Here is a 20,581-nt window from a genome sequence, read left to right as displayed (position 1 = left end):
AAAGATTGCATCAAATTTTAATTCTATCAAGAATGAATCAACAAGATTCTAATTTAGTAGTACAATATTAGTAGAGTTAAAAATAATAGCCTAACTAAAGCAAAAGATAATTTTAATTCCCCCCCTTAATTATAATAAGTTTGGATCATGGATAAGTTTTATAAGATTTAAAATTCTAGGGAGATGCTTGTATGAAATGCTAAGGTGTTGTTTGTATTCTTAAATTGATAACTATAATTATACAGAGTATCTTAAATGAAAATCTAAACATACCATATTTAGAGAATTATAGATTTTTACCTTTGCCAATTTTTTAGTATTTCCAAAACATTTATAAGGATTTTTAATAAAAATCAGAATCTAAGTGAGATAAAAAAGAAAAAAAAGTATGACACACTTTACACAAACAATAAAATACAAAAAATTTTATTAAAATAAAATTCAAAACTCTTTCAAATTTACATATAATTTTTGTCGTTTTCTTCCCATTGTAACTGTGATTAAATGAACATTGAATAGGATGAGCATGAAAATATTAAAAATGAAATAGTGAAATCATTTTAATAATAATAATAACATATAATCCTTTACAGATAAAATGCTTAGTGTATAATTGAGCAATATTTTCACAAAAGCTCTTGTCACATAATTAAAAAAAAAATTTTTTTTTTTCACTGAATCCAAAATTCGAAATTTTTTTTTCTATCTTAATCCTTCTTTTCCCATTTTTTTGTCTATGATGTAAGTATTTTGTTGCTGATCTTGCAAGTTGCTGATCTTGCAATCAAAATCTGAAAATAAACAAATAAAAAATTAGAAATAAAAATTAAATACAACTTGTCACCTCAATTTTTAGAGAGGTTTATTTCAACAATTAGCGAGGTTTTAGGAACAAGTTTTAATTTATTTGTGCAATGAATAATGTAGAAAAATATTAAAATCTTGTGTGATCAACAATATTTTATACACGTGAGTTTTGTAAAAAAGAATTTCAGAAACTTATCTGGCACAAAGTTTCTGAACAGAAACCTTTTCCCACCCTTTAACTTTCAATTGGAGGACCATCTCATAAGTCGAGATATTGTTTCGGTATGGACACCATTCCCAGATTGGAATAGATGCACATAAATTAAGCTATTTCGAAAAGTCCTTTAAATTATTTTCGAAAATTAATGCAAATTTTAAAGTTAAGAGTGGTAGTCCCAAAAATGTAATTCATTTGAATAAAATGCCTTTTTTTCGTCCAATTTTGATTTCAGGAATTTGGTTAGATGACAGGTCAAATTTTTGGACCCCTTAACATTAATATTACATTTTCAGAATTTCACCTTCATTAACAGGGCGTACTTTAAGTTTTAGTTCTCAAGGACCATTCGACCAACTTCTTTCATATTTTCGACTTTGTCATTAAAGAGTTCAAAAAGTTTTTGACCTAATTTTTTCAGTACAATTGTCTTTGGTTAAACAAGTTTGACGTTCGTGTGGAAAATATTCGAAAATCATATTACTAATTCTAGAGAGATGGTGAAATAAGCAAAACGATACGTTAACAATCAGTCTCCTAGCAAACTAGTGAGAAGACCATAAAATTTTAAATTGCTGATCTCTCCCCCCCTTATCTTTGTCGGTTCTAAAATCCAAAGATTTCAACAAAAAAGAAGCCTATTTATTAAGATAAAGTACTTTTTTGTGTTACATTTCATTTTCTTCACCAAATTATTCACCAAATTTAATTCGAGTAACCAATGTGAACCTTTTAATCCATTTACATTGTTTTTCGCGAAAATTCAATCACTGGAACAAAGGTTTTCTGGGTGTCCTGTAACTAATTTTACGAATTGTGCATAGAATAAGGGAGCAAAACAGTAATTTATTTAAAACTTTGATGAAAACATTTTGCTGTCTTCGTACTTGACATTATACACACTTAATTACGCAGAAATCTGTACCTGTGAGCTGACTAGCAACGCGTTTGGCGCAAGAGGAATATGCTTGTACAATTGGCACCCAACCATTCACCTGTATGACTAAATTTAAGACTTAAGAGAAAATATTTTGCAGCATTATTTATGTTTCATAAATTTTTAAATTTTTATTTTAAAAATGGTGTATTGTCACTTAAGACTCACTACCATATTTTTTTCATTACTAGATATCTCTGAATATATTTTACTCTAAAATAGCTTTTTTTTTATTCAAATATATTCTTCTCAAAATTAACATTTTGTAATTTTTAAGAATGCTCTTACGTAAAATGTGTTATAATTTATTAATTAGTACTTATAATTTATTAATTAGTAGTTATAATTTATTAATTAGTACTTATAATTTATTAATTAGTAGTTATAATTTATTAATTAGTACTTATATGGCTAACAGTTTGACATGAAATGTCTTGATTACAAAAAATATGAAAACAGAAAGAAAAAAAAAGAATAGTATTAATACATTAAGCAAAAAATCAACTTACTCATTTTCGGCAACTTCTCTTGTGAAATTTAGTCCGCTCGGAAATAGAGACAAAATATGATTCAAAATCCTAGAAAAAAAAATCCATTATTTATCTTCAGAATTACTCAAAGTAAAGAATTATTTTCTTCAATTTGATCATACAAAAAAAAAAAAAAAAAAAAAAAAAACATTGGTATACTTTTTTTCTTTTCTTTTCTGTAAACAAGAAAATTAAAAACTTTAATTTTTTTTTCAATTATTGAATTTTTATTTGTCAAAAGTAATCATAGTAGTTCAAAAGGTAGATCTCAACGTAATAATCATTTAGCAATAGATATTAATTTAGTAATAGTATTAGAATAAGATTTTATTTTCAGAACTATATAGAGAGAGAAATGCGGTGATTGAAAAATAAAAATGAAAATTGAGAAAAGAATATATAAAAATTATGATTTTTTTTAAAATTGCTTATATCGTTGCGGATTTTTTCCCTCTCCTTATGGAAAACTTCCCGTTGAGTTTTTAGTTAATAACATTGAATAACAAATTTATGCATAACTAAATATTTTGTATGCATAATTTTCCTTCCGATTTTACTTTCTCCATTAATTTGGTAATAAAAAATGAGTAATAAATTTACAAATTCCCTTATAAAACTATTCTAGAAAAAAGTTGTTAAAGTTGTTTTTAGAAGGAAAGCATCATCTATTTCGTACTGTATGCCAATTTATTTCGAGAACGAGTTGTGCTAATTTAGTACGAAAGGACACTTCTAAGTACAAATGAATGTCTGGTCATTCTCATAAAACTAAGAAAATTTATAAACAATCCTCTTTATTGCTTGAAAACTTTAATTTATCCTAGGAACTGTCAAGTAGAGACAAAACTATTTTAAAATTAAAGTTAATGTAACTAAATAAAATGAATAACTGAAACAATTGAATGCGATGTTGATTTCATAAAATAATTAACTGAATAATTAAAAAATAATGTCTTACGTTTTCTTTTTCATCTGCCCGCTTTCTTTTACGTTGACGTTTACTAACCTGAAAGAAAAACAAGTGTTAAGTGAGAATTATACAAGATTTTTTTCAAAGAAAAAGTAATTTTAAATGAAAAACATTTTTTTTTCCAAATATCTTCAAGGTATTATTGAAACTGGTTTTTAAAAAGTAAGATCAAAAGTATAGATATTTATTTTAAAAAGTATTATAATTATTTTTTAAAAGTATTTAAATTTTTATGTGTAAAATATTTTAATATATTTTCAAGAAAGAAGTTTTAAATGAATTACTCTAGGGAACTAATTTTTTTTTACCATTTAAGCAAATACTTCATCTTGACTAATTTTGGTGTTGGGTTTCCTAATTTGAAATTAGATTTGCTTCGAAACGTATACTTTTTAATGATATTTTTAGCCTACTTTTGTCGACGTGTACAAAATTGAAAACGTTGCAATTAACATGGAGTCACATAAATGTTCAGCAAACTTCCGGGAGTGCTATCAGGATAAAAACTGAATAAAAGCCCATTCCCGAAAACGATGATGGTGTACGGCGAAAGGCGCAACCCCTATTATTATCTGTTCAGAAGCATACGAGGAAACGTCACATATTAGAGAAATCGCCCCTAGCTGCACATGATGACATTTCCGGGCATGTGTTTGTATTATGTAATTTTAATCCTGATAATGGGCCCTAAACCTCCTAGAAATTCATATAAACACTTGTTACATATAATGCTTTAAAACTTGAACATTACGACAAAACATAGACTAAAATGTAGTCTGTACCGATGTGTGTAAGAAAAAAAATGTACCGATTGCCGATTTAAAATAAGCGATGCGAAGGAATACAAGATGTTTTAAATAAATCTGCTGCAACTGAAAAAACGAAACATTTGTTTCCTTTTATTATTAAGAAAAAAGTTTGCTTGAGTTTCTTAACAAAATTATTTATTATTTGATAGAAAGTCAGTATTAAATTATCAAAAACAAGAAAATCGAGTGTATATGTTGTGCAAGAATGATTTTTTTTAAAAATAAACTGTTGCTTAATGATAGGTATAGGTAATTACCATAGCATCAATAAAATGAAATATAGATTTTGAATTTACTATGCACACACATATATTCATATACACTTAAATATATACAGTGGTGAAACACTGTTGCTTGAAATTATCTATATTTCATTTAAATCATTGAAAAATATATGTTTTTCAATATGAGGTAAAAAAATTTTTAATACTTGTTGAGCTAAAAACAAGTATTAAAATTTTTTTTATTAATCATTGATTTTTCAATATTTATCACGCTATAAATATATTTGCTAATCTACTAAACCAATTCATTGTCAGTAATGTTATCATTTTAAATTCAGTTCTATACTGTTATCTTTTGACAATTCTTACAAAACCAAAACATAATCGTAACTATAAAAAATTATATAATCATGTCATGCACTTACATTAAAAAATATGAAATAATTTTTTGAACTTACCGATTTGGTCAACTGTTCGGCGTTTGGTCGACTAGTTAGCTCAAATACTTCCGGTTTTTCAGCAAATTTCTAAAAAAAAAAGGAAGTTAAAACATATTATTAACTTATTTATATTTTTTTATATACATATTTACATTTTATCATCAGTATTAAAACATTTTTTTTTTTTAAATTTGTGACTCCAATGCGTCTTTAACGCTGTGACAAGTGAATCTTAAAGTATGTAATAAAGATTAAGGACTATCTTGCATGCAAAAACAAAATGGATAATTCTTTTTTAATTATTATTATTTGAAATGCATGTCTTAATTGCTGAATTGTAATTTCCAAACACAATTATTTACATTTTATCATCAGTATTAAAACATTTTTTTTTTAAATTTGTGACTCCAATGCGTCTTTAACGCTGTGACAAGTGTATCTTAAAGTATGTAATAAAGATCAAGGACTATCTTGCATGTAAAATCAAAATGGATAAGTCTTTTCTATTATTATTATTTCAAATGCATGTCTTAATTGCTGAATTGTAATTTCCAAACACAATCAGATTCACTTAAAATTTATGTACAGTAATGTTACCATTTTAAATTCATTTCAGATATCTTTTGACAATTCTTACAGAACCGAAATATTACTATATAAAAAATTATATAATCATCTCATGCACTTATATTAAAAAATATGAAAATTTTTTTTTTAACTTACCGATTTGGTCGACTGTTCAGCATTTGGTTGGCTGGTCAGCTCAAATACTTCCGGTTGTTCAGCAAATTTCTAAAAAAAAAGGAAGTTAAAACATATTATTAACTTATTTATATTTTTTTATATACATATTTAAATTTTATCATCAGTATTAAAACATTTTTTTTTTAAATTTGTGACTCCAATGCGTCTTTAACGCTGTGACAGGTGTATCTTAAAGTATGTAATAAAGATCAAGGACTATCTTGCATGTAAAAACAAAATGGATAAGTCTTTTCTATTATTATTATTTGAAATGCATGTCTTAATTGCTGAATTGTAATTTCCAAACACAATCAGATTCACTTAAAATTTATGTACAGTAATGTCTATTCTATTATTATTATTTGAAATGCATGTCTTAATTGCTGAATTGTAATTTCCAAACACAATCAGATTCACTTAAAATTTATGTACAGTAATGTTACCATTTTAAATTCATTTCAGATATCTTTTGACAATTCTTACAGAACCAAAATATTACTATATAAAAAATTATATAATCATCTCATGCACTTATATTAAAAAATATTAAATAATTTTTTTAACTTACCGATTTGGTCGACTGTTCAGCATTTGGTTGGCTGGTCAGCTCAAATACTTCCGGTTGTTCAGCAAATTTCTAAAAAAAAAGGAAGTTAAAACATATTATTAACTTATTTATATTTTTTTATATACATATTTAAATTTTATCATCAGTATTAAAACATTTTTTTTTTAAATTTGTGACTCCAATGCGTCTTTAACGCTGTGACAGGTGTATCTTAAAGTATGTAATAAAGATCAAGGACTATCTTGCATGTAAAAACAAAATGGATAAGTCTTTTCTATTATTATTATTTGAAATGCATGTCTTAATTGCTGAATTGTAATTTCCAAACACAATCAGATTCACTTAAAATTTATGTACAGTAATGTTACCATTTTAAATTCATTTCAGATATCTTTTGACAATTCTTACAGAACCGAAATATTACTATATAAAAAATTATATAATCATCTCATGCACTTATATTAAAAAATATGAAAAATTTTTTTTTAACTTACCGATTTGGTCGACTGTTCAGCATTTGGTTGGCTGGTCAGCTCAAATACTTCCGGTTGTTCAGCAAATTTCTAAAAAAAAAGGAAGTTAAAACATATTATTAACTTATTTATATTTTTTATATACATATTTAAATTTTATCATCAGTATTAAAACATTTTTTTTTTAAATTTGTGACTCCAATGCGTCTTTAACGCTGTGACAGGTGTATCTTAAAGTATGTAATAAAGATCAAGGACTATCTTGCATGTAAAAACAAAATGGATAAGTCTTTTCTATTATTATTATTTGAAATGCATGTCTTAATTGCTGAATTGTAATTTCCAAACACAATCAGATTCACTTAAAATTTATGTACAGTAATGTTACCATTTTAAATTCATTTCAGATATCTTTTGACAATTCTTACAGAACCAAAATATTACTATATAAAAAATTATATAATCATCTCATGCACTTATATTAAAAAATATTAAATAATTTTTTGAACTTACCGATTTGGTCGACTGTTCAGCATTTGGTTGGCTGGTCAGCTCAAATACTTCCGGTTGTTCAGCAAATTTCTAAAAAAAAAAAAAGAAAGTTAAAACATATTATTAACTTATTTATATTTTTTTATATACATATTTACATTTTATCATCAGTATTAAAACATTTTTTTTTTAAATTTGTGACTCCAATGCGTTTTTAACGCTGTGACAGGTGTTCTTAAAGTATGTAATAAAGATCAAGGACTATCTTGCATGTAAAAAAATATTTGATAAGTCTTTTCTATTATTATTATTTGAAATGCATGTCTTAATTGCTGAATTGAAATTTCCAAACACAATCAGATTCACTTAAAATTTATGTACAGTAATGTTACCATTTTAAATTCATTTCAGATATCTTTTGACAATTCTTACAGAACCAAAATATTACTATATAAAAAATTATATAATCATCTCATGCACTTATATTAAAAAATATTAAATAATTTTTTTAACTTACCGATTTGGTCGACTGTTCAGCATTTGGTTGGCTGGTCAGCTCAAATACTTCCGGTTGTTCAGCAAATTTCTAAAAAAGAAAGGAAGTTAAAACATATTATTAACATATTTATATTTTTTATATACATATTTACATTTTATCATCAGTATTAAATTTCTTTTTTTTTTAAATTTGTGACTCCAATGCGTCTTTAACGCTGTGACAGGTGTTCTTAAAGTATGTAATAAAGATCAAGGACAGATCAGATAAAGAGTAATCGGTAATATCTTTAAATAGTAATTGTTCTGAAACCACGTTTAGTTCATTATTTAAAATTAAACATTCCGAGCAAGATATCTTAAGCACAAAGGAACTTTAAAAAATCCTTAAAAAGAGAGAGAAATGATGCTCACCTTCTCATTGCTGGTTACCTCGATTTCCATGCCAACATCCATGAAATTAAAAAGCACTTCGTCCGAAAGAAAATCAACCTATCAAAGAGTTAAATAAAATGTATTCTTGTTTAATAAATAAATAGACAGCTTGTTGAACCAAAGTTTTAGTCTCTAAAGGTGCATTTTGTTTTTGTTCTTTAGACTTATATTAAACTTATCAAGTTTTCAATATGAGGTACAGTTTTTTTTTAATGCTTGTTGACCAATTCATTGTCAGTAATGTCATCATGTTAAAATTAGTTTAAAAACTAATCTCTTGACAATTCCTGTAAAGCCAAACTATAAAAAGTATACAAAAATCTCATGCCTTTTTACATTATTAAATCTGAGGGATTTTTTTTCCTTCTGAATATCACAGCTTTTAAAAATCATTGATTAAATATGTGTTCGGAATAATTGAAAAAATCATTAGAAATACGTTTGAACCTTCGCACTTGGGGCTCATAATATATTTTAAACTTACCGACTTGGTGGGCATCTCAGTATCCGTTAACTTCTTTAAAAGAGTTCCTTGTTCCGTTACAAGTTTCTAAATAAAGAAAAAATATTTATTAGATGATAATCAGCACTTTCAAAATGAAAAATAATAAAGAAAATGTTCATACAAAAATTAAAATATCTCGCTCAATTCAAGAAATATTGAAATATTTAGAGTTGAATAAAAGATTCAAATTAATTCAATTCAATATTATTCTAAAAATATATTAATATTGAATTGCATAGAGTTAAATAAAGGATTTAAAATGCTTTATGATTTTGTTCTATTTAGAAACTTTGAATATTAAAACTAAAACATAACTATCCATTCGAAAAGTTTTGAAATGTTTAGAACTTAATAGAAGATTTAAATCGCGTTAAAATATTATTTATGTTTCTATTAGAATTTTTACAAGCTAATTCCAGAGAAAGACAGTAAGTATAACAATATTTTATTTTATAACCGTCTTTAAGCAGCCGACCCACTTTTTAGGTTTACGACTACTAATGTTCCACTCCGAAGACTACGAGAAGCTTCCACAGTTAGCCTGACGGCAAAGAAATTCTAACCCATGATCCGTCTACCACTGAGGCTATTTCATGTCAATACTGTGGTCGGTGCAAGTTGGATGCGGAATTTGTATTGACAGACATCGATGGGATTCGAACCCGTGTCACCTCATTTGAAGGCGTACGCTCTGCCCCTCAGTAATAGTGGCTCAAGTATGACAATATTGCCAAAAATAGGGAAAAGTAAAATAATATAATTTTATTCATTTTTAAATGAAAAGTAGAAAAATAACTAAATTTTGCTAAATAGCAGCATTGTTTTTAAAATTTATTGACTAAAGATACCTCTCGATCATTTCGTATTCTGCACAGCTCTGAATAAAGCGGGTCTTTCAAAACTTCCTATAAAAAGATAAACATTTATATAAATATAGATCAATAAATAGAAAATAAATAAAATAACAATTTTAAAAAAAAGTTTTTTTTTTCTTTTTTAAGAAAATTAAAAAATAATTGTATTTGTGCCAGATAAAATTTTAAAACAGTAGGAAGATTCAGTTTCCTAACTTTCAAAAATAAAAAAGTTTCTGATTGATAGTTCATTCAATTGATCGGAAACATGATATTAAAAGAAGTTTTTTTTTATAATGTATGTATTTTATTTAGTGATAATCATGCCGATATGTTTTCCCTGTAAGAAATTCAGGATCAAATTACGGTAAAATGTATTGGATTAAAGGTGCTTTTTAACGTAACATTCATTTTTGTGAAAACAGGTTATGGAAGAAAATCTGATAACCCGTAATTACTAACAGCCATAATCATCGTAAAATAACTGAATAACTGTAATAAAATAAAAATTACAGTAAAATTTACGATATAAATGAATCTTGTGATAGAAAAATTTTACGGATGATGTATCCAAAGTGCTGAAACTATAGCCATAGTTTCATCTCAAATATCTTACAGTGTTGTTGCAGTGGTACGGGAAGACTAAAACTTTCATTGTCACTGGACAAGTAAAGATTTGAGAACTCTAGCTAGTTGTGAAATGTTCGAAACTTTGAGTTCTTGATTTCACTTTCCAAATAGGAATATATACAATAATAACAAAACTTTCAAACAAGACAATATATTTTAAATATTAAAATTTCGTGAAAAAAGTTTTTTGAAACAATACTTACATAATACTTGTCCGATTTCCTCATTTTCTTTTGAATTTCTGTTAGAATCTGTAAAATATGTGTTAATATTCGTATTAATAATTAGTTAGAAAATAAAATAACGGTGAGTAGTCAGTCTTTCAGAATATAAAATAAATAATACTTACGTAATTTTCTGTACTGTTATACAGATCTTCTTCCATCCGATTAATTTCCTAAATAAACACATAAAAATGAGAAATAGAGTAAATTAATCAATGTTATTGTTAATACAAGATAATAAATATATATTATTTTAACGGATAAAATTTAAAATAAATGAATTTAGTTTGTATCAAATAAAAAGTTATTTAAAAATGCAATTGAAACCCATACTGATCAAAATACTATATTGAAATTTTTTTTTTACAGCCTATGAAATATATTCTTAACAGGCCTCTTTACAGTCGATCGAACTCAACTGTCAAAGGGGTAGAGACGGAGGGGAAAAATTCTAATCATAAATTCAATAAAACAATTTTTAAAAACTTGCTAAATAATAGACACTTATATATTTTTAAATTTTTGATAAATATCTTTGTTTTGGGCAATCTAGGTTAAAAGTATTTTTTAGCTGCAACAGAACCGCTTCTAATCTGTTTAAACTAAGAAAAAAAATTAAATTTCTAAAAATCTAAATACTGACAATTGTATAGTTTTAAATTACAGACTAAAAACCACAAATTGTATATTTTTATTGTTTTAAAGTTTTGTGGAAAGTTCTATAAAAGTTTTGAAAATTATAAAGCGCTATTTCTTCTAATCCAATAAAGCAATCCTTTCATTTTACACCGTTTTTGAAAGGTCGAATAATAAGTACTATGTTAAGCACAAAAGAATGCCAAGAAAACAAAAATTAAAAATTTAGCCTAAATTTCAAGATGGCGTTGGTCTCTTAACCTCAACATCTGATTCAAAATTTATTTTATTCTTTTGAATTAACGTTTAATTTTGAAGAAAGAGTTTAAGTTTTACACGGATATGGTCATGTTTACTGCAACCTTGGCAAGACTGCAACATATGGAATATTCAGAAATCTATCAAAAACTATATATATATATATATATATATATATATATATATATATATATATATATATATATATATATATATATATATATATATATATATATATATATATATATATATATATATATATATATTTCAAAACACCAGAAGTTTCATCCAACCTATGGTTAATGTTTTCAATATAGTTATAGTAATATAGTAAATAACAAGTATCTCCAGCTCTTGACTTGCTTGACTTCCGGTTAGAAAGTTAGCAGCTGCTTACTACAGCTTATTCTGTGAGACTATAATTTCAAATAGATAATTTTGTTTTCAATAAAAAGAAATGAATTATATGATTTCTGAACACAAATCAACTTTTTTTCATAAGTTATTAAAAATATTAAGTAATTCTGGAGAGTTAAATATGAAAATTTTTATTAGTTATTTACGGATATACTATTAAAAAATATGCCATGGTTGCTAGATTTGGAATGAACTCGCTTTTTTTACGGCAGTCCTGATTTGATCTTTTCTAACTACCTGTTCGCTTTTTTTTAACTGCCTGTTTCTTAACTGCCTGTGTTTTATCACTGCCTGTTCGCGTTGCAAAACGCGTACTATCTTACATTTGTGTTAGCATATCGTTCCAGATGCGAGACTAAGCTCATTTTGCAAATTATCATTTATGCTGAAATTTTTAAAGTTGGTATAGTGGTGACAAGGTAATAAATGCTTTAAAACGATTCTTTTTTTCAAATGATAATTCTTCAAATGTTAAGGTACACAGCAAGAGGCAATTCAAGTTTAAGACTTAGTACTCTCTGTAAACACAAATTATAAATTATGTAACAAGTACTATGTATGCAAGAAATACTACGCAAGAAAGTCTCACAGCACAATGATTATGTTGTGAGCCAAATGCTCTCAAAATACACCAGGAAATTTACCCGAAAGTATAGGCAGTAAAGAGCCTGCAGCTCTCCCTAGTGTAGAAAGCACCATCCATCCCCACCTCCTTTACTGGATTAATCACTTATTAACAACAACCACCACAACATAATTACATATTTATATTTCAAAAAGTTGATACTTACATAAGCTTCTTGAATCTTCGAAACGTTCCGAGATGAATCATTAAACACTTCGGACTTCTGAAAAAAGGCAACTAATTAGAAATCTTTAAAGGGTTAGTTTATGAAAAAAAAAAGTATTTTCTCAAATTAATCGATAAAAAATGTAGTTTATATAAACTAAGGAGTAGTTAAGGAGAAGAGTCATTTTTGAAAGAAAAGTTAATACTCCACGTAAGCAAACTTGTTTCGTATCTCTTAGTTAATTTGTATAAAAAGTGCGAAAGATTTAATTAATTGAATAAGATCATATTTACGTAATCTAAGAAATGTTAAAAGATACGAAAGTGCTAAAGATATACGCTGTAAGAATTTTCTTTCTGAAAATACGGTAAAATAACCGGTAGCAGTCTGTTCATCTGAATACCCATATTGTTTATAGGTAGGAACATTTTTTACCTTAGCTATTTTGAAACCGTTTGCAACTGGTACGGTTAAAAAAACATGAGTACAGAATCATATGGTTTTGTGACCATTTACTACTGGCATAGTTTCCGAACCAAAAAATGAAAACAAAGCGGATACTGTAGGTGCTGCGCTATTAGAATAAAATGAGGAAAGAGTAGGAATAATAGAAATAAATCTAATAGTGCTTTATAGAATAATAAAAATAATAATTGATAGAATCAGATTAATAATAATTGGTAATAATAATAATAATTAGTAATAATAATAATTTATAATAATGAATAACTAAGCACTTTAAAATGCTATGATCTAAAATTTTACGAGTAAAATGCTTACACAATCAATTTCAGGAGATGAATCATTCGATGTAGATGTTGAACTCGACTGATGAAATAAATAGAAAGAAAATATCTCTCGTTAAAAACATTATCACAAAATGAACTGAAATGTTATTCATATAAAATAATATAATTTGACTTCGCAAATATATTTTTCAAGAAAAAATATAAAATTAAATTATTTTTCATTTATTTTAAATCGTATTTAATTCCATGAAAGAATTATACTCGCAAATTTGTTTACTGGAGATGCATCTTCCAAATAATAAAGACACTCATTTTTACTCATATTGATTCACTCATTTATACTCATATAAATTCACTTTTTAGAATTCAAAATTAGAAAAATTTAAAAATAATAAAAAGGAAATAATTTTAAGAAATGAAATAACATTTTTAAGATTTTTCTCTAGAAAAGGGTTAGAATTAATAAATAATTTTTTAAACTTTATATTCCCCAAGAAATATATTGAAAATTACAAAAGATCTTCATCATCTCTTTATTTCTGGACATTGAATAAGTATTAACAAATTAAAACCAGTTTGATTGCCTGATGAAATTTGTTGATAATTTCTGAGATTCGTGTTTCCCATTCCAATCAATATTCATCGACAATCAAACATGACTTGATGTTCCAAATATTGCATTCTACTATATCGATTCGTTAGATTCTTAAAGCATGGAAGGAATTTCGACTCCCTTGTTATCAATGACTCCAAATATATAATATAAAGACAATAAGAAAACCCATCTCGGATATAAAAACAATAAAAAGAAAGAAGTTCGATTAATTTAATTTAAACAAATTTTCATTATTTATGTTAAATCACATGTTCTTGAAGGATATCCCTTGCAAGGAGGAACTTTTTAATGTTTAGAAGGGGGAAAAAAGATAAGTTGAAAGCAACTTACCTGTTGAGAACTGGAAATCTCTAGTTTGATGGCAAAAGTTGTTGCATCATAAGTAACTTCCTATAAAAAAGAGTATCAATATTTATTAATGTTGTAAAATAAATGACTCTCTGAATCACAGACTTATAATCTATATCAGTGCTTACCTGTCATAAAAACTCTGTCACGATATTCAAGTCTTAGATAGCTTTGAAATTAATGCAACAATATTTTTAAAGATGGAAAACGATAACTAATATTTGTTTACAAGAGCTGAATATTGTTTTAATTTATGAAAAAACAAAACAAAAGGAAACAACAACAATGCAATGATCAGCTCTTCATATATATTTTACGGACATGACTTTTATCTCTTTTAGTCTTTCACTTCTTTTTAAACTTTACATTTAATTTTAAATATGATCTCTTGACGCTTTGATACTTAACACTAATTGTTTTAAACGTTCATTGCTGCATTCTCTTTCGTTTGCCCGACTCTGAGGATTTATAACCCACGATGCGTTGAACACTGAATATATTAAGCGTCCCTGAATAATTTTCCCTGAAATAGTTTATTTAATATTTTAAATAGAAATTTAAAGCACTAAATATTTTTAATGCGTTACTAAAATTAAGCTCGCCTTTAAAACTTTTTTTTTTTGCGAAAAAGTCACTACAATGATCCTATTGCGCATGCAAATATTTTTTGTTAGTAAACAAACAAAAAAAATGAATAAAAAAAACTTTAACAGTGAAAAAGTAAATGAAAAATTTGACTATAATATTGCATAAAATTGACAAAATAAGAATTGTTTGAAAAAATTAGAGCGAATATATTTCTGAAATTGCGCTAGCTTTTCAAACGAAATGTTTTTGGGATAAATCCATGATATTGGTCCTATTGCGCATGCAAATATTTGTCTTTAGTAAACGAATAAAAATAGTGAATAAATAAAATTTATGCATTGAGAAAGAAAATTGAAAATTTGATAATCGGATTTTATTGAAAGCTGACTGTAATTATTGTTTGAATGGATGAAAAGCGATCTCAATGATGCTAAAAAATTCTCTAAAATTCCAGAATAACGATAACTATATTTTACTTTCTTGTTACGGGAAATGATGCATGAGTTAAAATATAGTGCTGATTAGAATAAATATCTAATGCAAAGTTCCTGGAGAAAAAGTAATGTAAATCTATAACAGTACAATATATAGATAATTGTAGTACATTTAATTGTAGTTTAAGGCTATTAAATTAAAATAATTTAATAGCCTTAAACTACAATTAAATGTACTACAATTATCTATATATTGTTCACATTAAAAGGACTTCAATAAATAAAACAATAATTCTTCAATAAATTTTATATATTCTCGATACTACTTAAAAGATACAATTTCAATATTTATTTAACCATAAACTAAAATTAAATGCAATTTTTTCTTTTATTGTTCTTATTAATTAGAGTGGAAAGAAATTTTTTGTTGCGCTTATAAAACTTTTAAATTCATAACTAAAAGTAATAGAATATGACCTATCCATTTTAGATACTAGTGGAAAATAAATAACTAAATAACCATAAAGTAAAGTTCAATGCAATATGTTCGATTTTTTGTTCATATTAAATGGACTGGAATAAATAAAGTTTGTCGTGATTATTGAATATTTTTAATTTATAACTAAAAATAATAGAATATGATTTATTCATTCTAGATATTATATATAATTTAAAAAATAATTAGCTATTAATTGAAGTTAAATGCAGTTTTTTGATTTATCGTTGATATTAAATGGACTGAAATAAATAAAAAAATTTTGTGTGTATTAAATTTCCCTGCTTGTAATTAAAAATAGTAATCGAATTATTTTCTGAAAATATTAAAACATTTGAAAATTTTCTAATGAGTTAAAAAAATAAATTTCTGAATTTTTTGAAGAAAAAAAATGCCAATAATTTCTCAATATTTAAAAAGGCAATGATTTAAGATGAAGAGATAAAATAAGATAACATAGATTTTTGTCTATAAACGAAGTTTACTTTCCCTTTTCTGCTGTAATTAATTTGTTTAAATGCACAAGTAAAGAATAAACTAATCATTATGTGTATTTTTAAGAGCAACTTTCACGCAAAAGTCCTGATTTTAGAGAAATCTTTAACAAATAGATTTCTTAATAAATTAAAACTAAAATTTTTTAGAATGCTTAATAAAAAATGATTTAAAATGTCTTTTATATTTAAAGCTTTCCTTACTATTTATCAGTAATACTTACTGAAACTATTATAAACTAATTAATAAAAACCTATGTTTCCTAGAAATATGAACAAGAAATCATGACAATTCTGATTCTATTAAAAAAAAAGAAAAAGAAAAAAAGAGGAGCAAGAAAGAAAAAGAAATGGCGAAATAGCTAGCGTTAATAATTTTTTCATAATTATTTTTTCAACGTAAAAGCATTTTATTTTAGAAGAAATAGTGTTTTAAATACATAATTAGCACAACAAAATTATTTTTTGCTAATAAAGTGAAATAAAAACATGTTATGTACCTGTTGATGCCTAGGAGCCATCTCACAATTAACGCGTGTTTTAATTATGAAAAAAATGGTTAGGAAAAAAACTAATGTAAATGAGAAGTCTAATAACGAACACGATAAAATATATCCTCTGGTGGGACTGATTACTGAACAAATACCCCCTTTCACCCACCTCTCCCCCAAACTGCCCCCTCTGGTGGCTAACTTGTCAGCATTTCGAAATAAAAAGAATATTCAGCATTTTGAAATTTAAAATATATCATCAAACATCTGGCAATTTTTCACAAACCAAACCATATTTCAACAATACCGGTTTTTTAATTCCCTCTTTCAGTTTTTGAACCTTTTTACCAGCTTTCGATTCGATTTAACGAAAATGACGTTTTCATCAATTGTTTTAGACAAAAAAAAATTAATAATAATAATAATAATAAAATAAAAAATAAATGAATAAAAAAAAATAAAAAACAGTTAAAAAAAATTTTTTTTTTCAGTTTAGTATAAATTATTTTATTAAGAAAATATGTTAATTCTTTTAATGGCAATTTTGAAGGATTAACACTAAGCACGGAAATGAGCGAAAAATTTTCAATTATCATTGTTAATTACAATATTAATATTTTTTTAAATTTCTTTTTCAAACGAAGTGTAACTACTTTAAAAAGATTTCTTCCCTTCATTGATCAGAAATTTTTTATACCCAAGAGTTGCGAGTTAGCTGATATAGGTAGAATTAGTCATTTAAATTCGAGTTTAATAAAGCAATCTTTTATACAGTGAATTCGCGATAACTCGAATCTGATAGGACTGACGAAAAACTTCAACGTATCGGAAGTTCGTCTTACCGTTAGTTTCGGTTTTGGACTTTCAAAATATTGTCGGATTATTTAATTAATGCTTATTAATTACAAATCTTTTAATTGCTTACAATATTTAAGATCATTTTTCTGACAAGCCATTTACGATAAGACTGTTTGAAGCACTTTATGATACCCTGGTCCATCGGCTGCAACTTTGCTGTTGTGTTTGGCGGGAGAAACTGCAAGTTTACTGCTTTCAAATTAGGTAGATCACTATATGCTGTGCATTTATTCATAAAGAGTATCACTTTCTTTTTTTAGCGAAGAATTTCCGATCCAATTTTCTTACATAGTCTTCAAATAAAACTGATGTCATCCAAAACTTTTTGTTAGACTTGTAATCCAAAGGAAACGTTTTTACATTCTTGAAACATCGGGGATTTCGTTTTTTTCCGATAACAAGTAAGGGCAATTTCTCTGTCCCAGACGCATTTCCTCCAACTAGGACAGTCAAACGTTCCTTGCTCATTTTACCCCCTGAGCAGTTTTCATCCTTAAACATCATAGTCTTATTTGGAAGACATTTAAAAAATAAACCCATTTCATCAATATTGAAAACATCATTTTTACTGTATCCTTGAAGTAAATTTGGTAACGTTTCATTTAACCACTGTTCACATACTTCAAAAGGGACAGCTTTAGCTTCTCCATGAAGAGTGCGAAAGACATTGTGCGTGTGTTGCAAAGAAAGGGGCAAGATATCAGCTCCTAGGTTTTTTTTCTTGCTTTAAGAGATCCAAAAAAAAAAAATCGAGTTAAAGGGAGTAAAACTCGAGTAATCGAGAATAATTAACATGAAATTGAAGATAAAAGGGTCGGGGCCTCATAAAAAAATCGAGTTATTGTAATATTCGAGTTATAGCGAATTGACTGTATTTATCAAATGTAATACTGTCTAATTTTTTTTAGCTTAACTAAAATAGCTGCACACTTTCTGCCAGCTTCTAACTTTCTTTAACGAAATAATTTTAAATAAACTTTATAATTGTTAATTTCGAAAGAAAGTAGAGCGAGAAAAAATACGGCCAAAACTTTTGCTCTATGGGAACACTCTCGGGAAAATTCATATGAAATTTCTCAGTAATTTTTAACGACGCACTTTAATGATTTTGGCAAAATTAACAATAAAATATTCTTTCATAATACATGATAAAATTTAGTAAATGTGATAACATTCAGTAATTTTATTATGATACCCTACGGCATGGTATTAAACTATTTATTCGGTTAAATTTACTTTTCTGTTTTGCATTTTCTACTAAATGTGTGGTAATCAGAACTTTTATTTATAAAACCAAAATTTCTAGCAAAACCATTACTATGTAAATGGAGAAATACCCTAATTAATGGTTTAAATACATTTGTTGATTTTCCTCATCGAAATTATTCTTTTCATTTATTCATACATATGTCCACCATAAATGCCACTACAAAATAGTGCGGTAATTTTACCTGATTTTTTTCCACGTAATATTAAGTTTCAGAATTTAAAAGGATTATTCTAATGGTTAAAGAGCATAAAAAATAATTAGGATTAAAATTTGTTTTTAAAAAAGTTTTAGAATTGACTAGGTTAAAACTTCACAAAAAAGAATTGTAATCGGGATGAATAATTGGAATTACTAGTAAAGACTAAGTATTGCGTTTCTGTAAAATTTGTTTACTTATGTTATGAGCTTTAAAATAGTAATTAATTATTTTTTTTCTCCTTAGTTTTAGATCTCCGCAGATTTAGACCGCAAATACCTCTTTTAAGATTTAAAAAAAAACGTATTTTAAGCTTGCTATTGTGTCCGTAACAAGCAGGCTGAAACAATAGTAAGAAAACAAATATTTTTAAAAAAATATTATATATGAAATATTTTGAATATTATATGTCCTTTGAAATTAAAAATATAGGCATTTAGTATGCATGATATTACCATGAATACCCAGTTGTGATAATGAAAGGATTTTTTTTCTATGTTACGTGTAAACAATTTAATGCAGAAAAAAAAAAATTCCACATCAATAATTTCCTTATTGATGTGGAGTTTTTTTTTTCTCCTATTGGCCGGTATATGAATCACTGAAACTATTAAAAAGATATTATAGAAGATTTAATATATAACAATGGGTCTCAGATTTACATTTTTTCCGCTATCGCGCATAAATTCCGTCTGGCAGTGGTGATTACTCTAATTTCCTGTAAAATTTCCTAACTAGAAAAAAAAGTGAAATAAAAACCAACGCACACATTTTACATTCCATGAAGTTTGCATCTTCTGTAAAATTAATCTCTCTAATTATTTGAGCTTTTGAATAATATTTAATGCAAGGATGAGAACTACACAAGATTAAAATGTACTACCCGCATTTAAAAATACCACCTTGGCATTTAAAAATACCACCTTGCTTGAAAATGGCAAATCTGTTATCAGATGTTGCAGTAAACTTTGTAAAGTAAATGATTCTTTCAGTTGTTCTGTTTTCCCAGCACGTATCATTCAAGATTAAAGCAATAATCGAAGTGTCAAATCCACATTCACCACAGGTGCGCATCTCACAAATTTAAAGTACTAATTTCACTCAAAAAGTTAAACTCATTCATCATAACCACCCACAACAGTGGCGGATCTTTGGTTTCCAGCTGCTGCGTTCGTTATCAGTTGTGAGGAAGGGTATTTAGGAAGTAAATTATGAATATCTATCCGCATTGTGTGTTATTTATTCTTCAGTACCTAGATCGAATGTGTACACTTTCATTGTTCCTCATAAAAAGAGTTTTCTGAATTCTAAGAATCATTACAAGAGAACACGTGTCTGCCAAACCCATTTAAAAAGGAAAGAACGTGCATTTCCCGCCTTTCACACGTTTTTGCACTTATTAAAATTCAGTCGAATAAATTTTTTAAAATGTGTTCAAAAATATTAAATAAAGAAGAAACAAATAATTTATATTAGGTCTATCGAAGAATTTAAAGCAACCGTAGGGATAATTTGTAAGCCTTTATCCATTTTGTTACTAAGATCCTAAAAAAACGCGGAACTCTAAATGTTTTTTTTTTTTTTG

The 20,581-nt window shown here is 26.5% G+C and overlaps 2 protein-coding genes across 2 annotated transcripts in view; both read right to left on the bottom strand.

Moving 5' to 3' along the window:
• The window catches only part of LOC147814574 (uncharacterized), a 45,513-nt gene extending 28,719 nt beyond the window's left edge, over positions 1 to 16,794 (bottom strand). Inside the window, exons 1-8 of the mRNA XM_087156489.1 lie at positions 16,682 to 16,794; positions 14,152 to 14,211; positions 13,237 to 13,284; positions 12,457 to 12,513; positions 10,480 to 10,527; positions 10,334 to 10,381; positions 9,495 to 9,551; positions 8,626 to 8,691 (exon numbers count right to left, since the gene is read on the bottom strand). Coding sequence (XP_087012615.1) covers positions 8,626 to 8,691; positions 9,495 to 9,551; positions 10,334 to 10,381; positions 10,480 to 10,527; positions 12,457 to 12,513; positions 13,237 to 13,284; positions 14,152 to 14,211; positions 16,682 to 16,702 — 405 coding nt within the window. The 5' untranslated portion in view covers positions 16,703 to 16,794. The remainder of the gene's footprint in view (positions 1 to 8,625; positions 8,692 to 9,494; positions 9,552 to 10,333; positions 10,382 to 10,479; positions 10,528 to 12,456; positions 12,514 to 13,236; positions 13,285 to 14,151; positions 14,212 to 16,681) is intronic.
• Positions 480 to 6,389, bottom strand: LOC147814575 (uncharacterized). The gene is made up of 7 exons (XM_087155184.1): positions 6,372 to 6,389; positions 6,247 to 6,315; positions 5,658 to 5,726; positions 4,953 to 5,021; positions 3,450 to 3,497; positions 2,471 to 2,539; positions 480 to 791 (listed from the first exon to the last, which is right to left on the bottom strand). The coding sequence occupies exons 1-6, from the start codon at positions 6,387 to 6,389 to the stop codon at positions 2,471 to 2,473; spliced, it is 342 nt and encodes a 113-aa protein (XP_087011310.1). The 3' UTR covers positions 480 to 791.
• Positions 16,795 to 20,581: the final 3,787 nt, after the last annotated feature.

The sequence above is a fragment of the Parasteatoda tepidariorum genome, chromosome 2 (genome assembly GCF_982258835.1).
Source record: "Parasteatoda tepidariorum strain Cologne lab strain chromosome 2, Ptep-v5.0, whole genome shotgun sequence".
Lineage (NCBI taxonomy): Eukaryota > Metazoa > Arthropoda > Arachnida > Araneae > Theridiidae > Parasteatoda > Parasteatoda tepidariorum.
This window is presented reverse-complemented; position numbering and strand designations above follow the sequence as displayed.

Bases quoted from the DNA above. Each gene is read 5' to 3' on its own strand.
- LOC147814575 (XM_087155184.1), bottom strand. The intron at 5,727-6,246 runs GTAAGTTAAAAA...CTTTTTTTTTAG, and splicing joins CTGAACAGTCGACCAAATCG to AAATTTGCTGAACAACCGGA. The intron at 2,540-3,449 runs GTAAGACATTAT...TTTTTTTTCTAG, and splicing joins GGGCAGATGAAAAAGAAAAC to GATTTTGAATCATATTTTGT.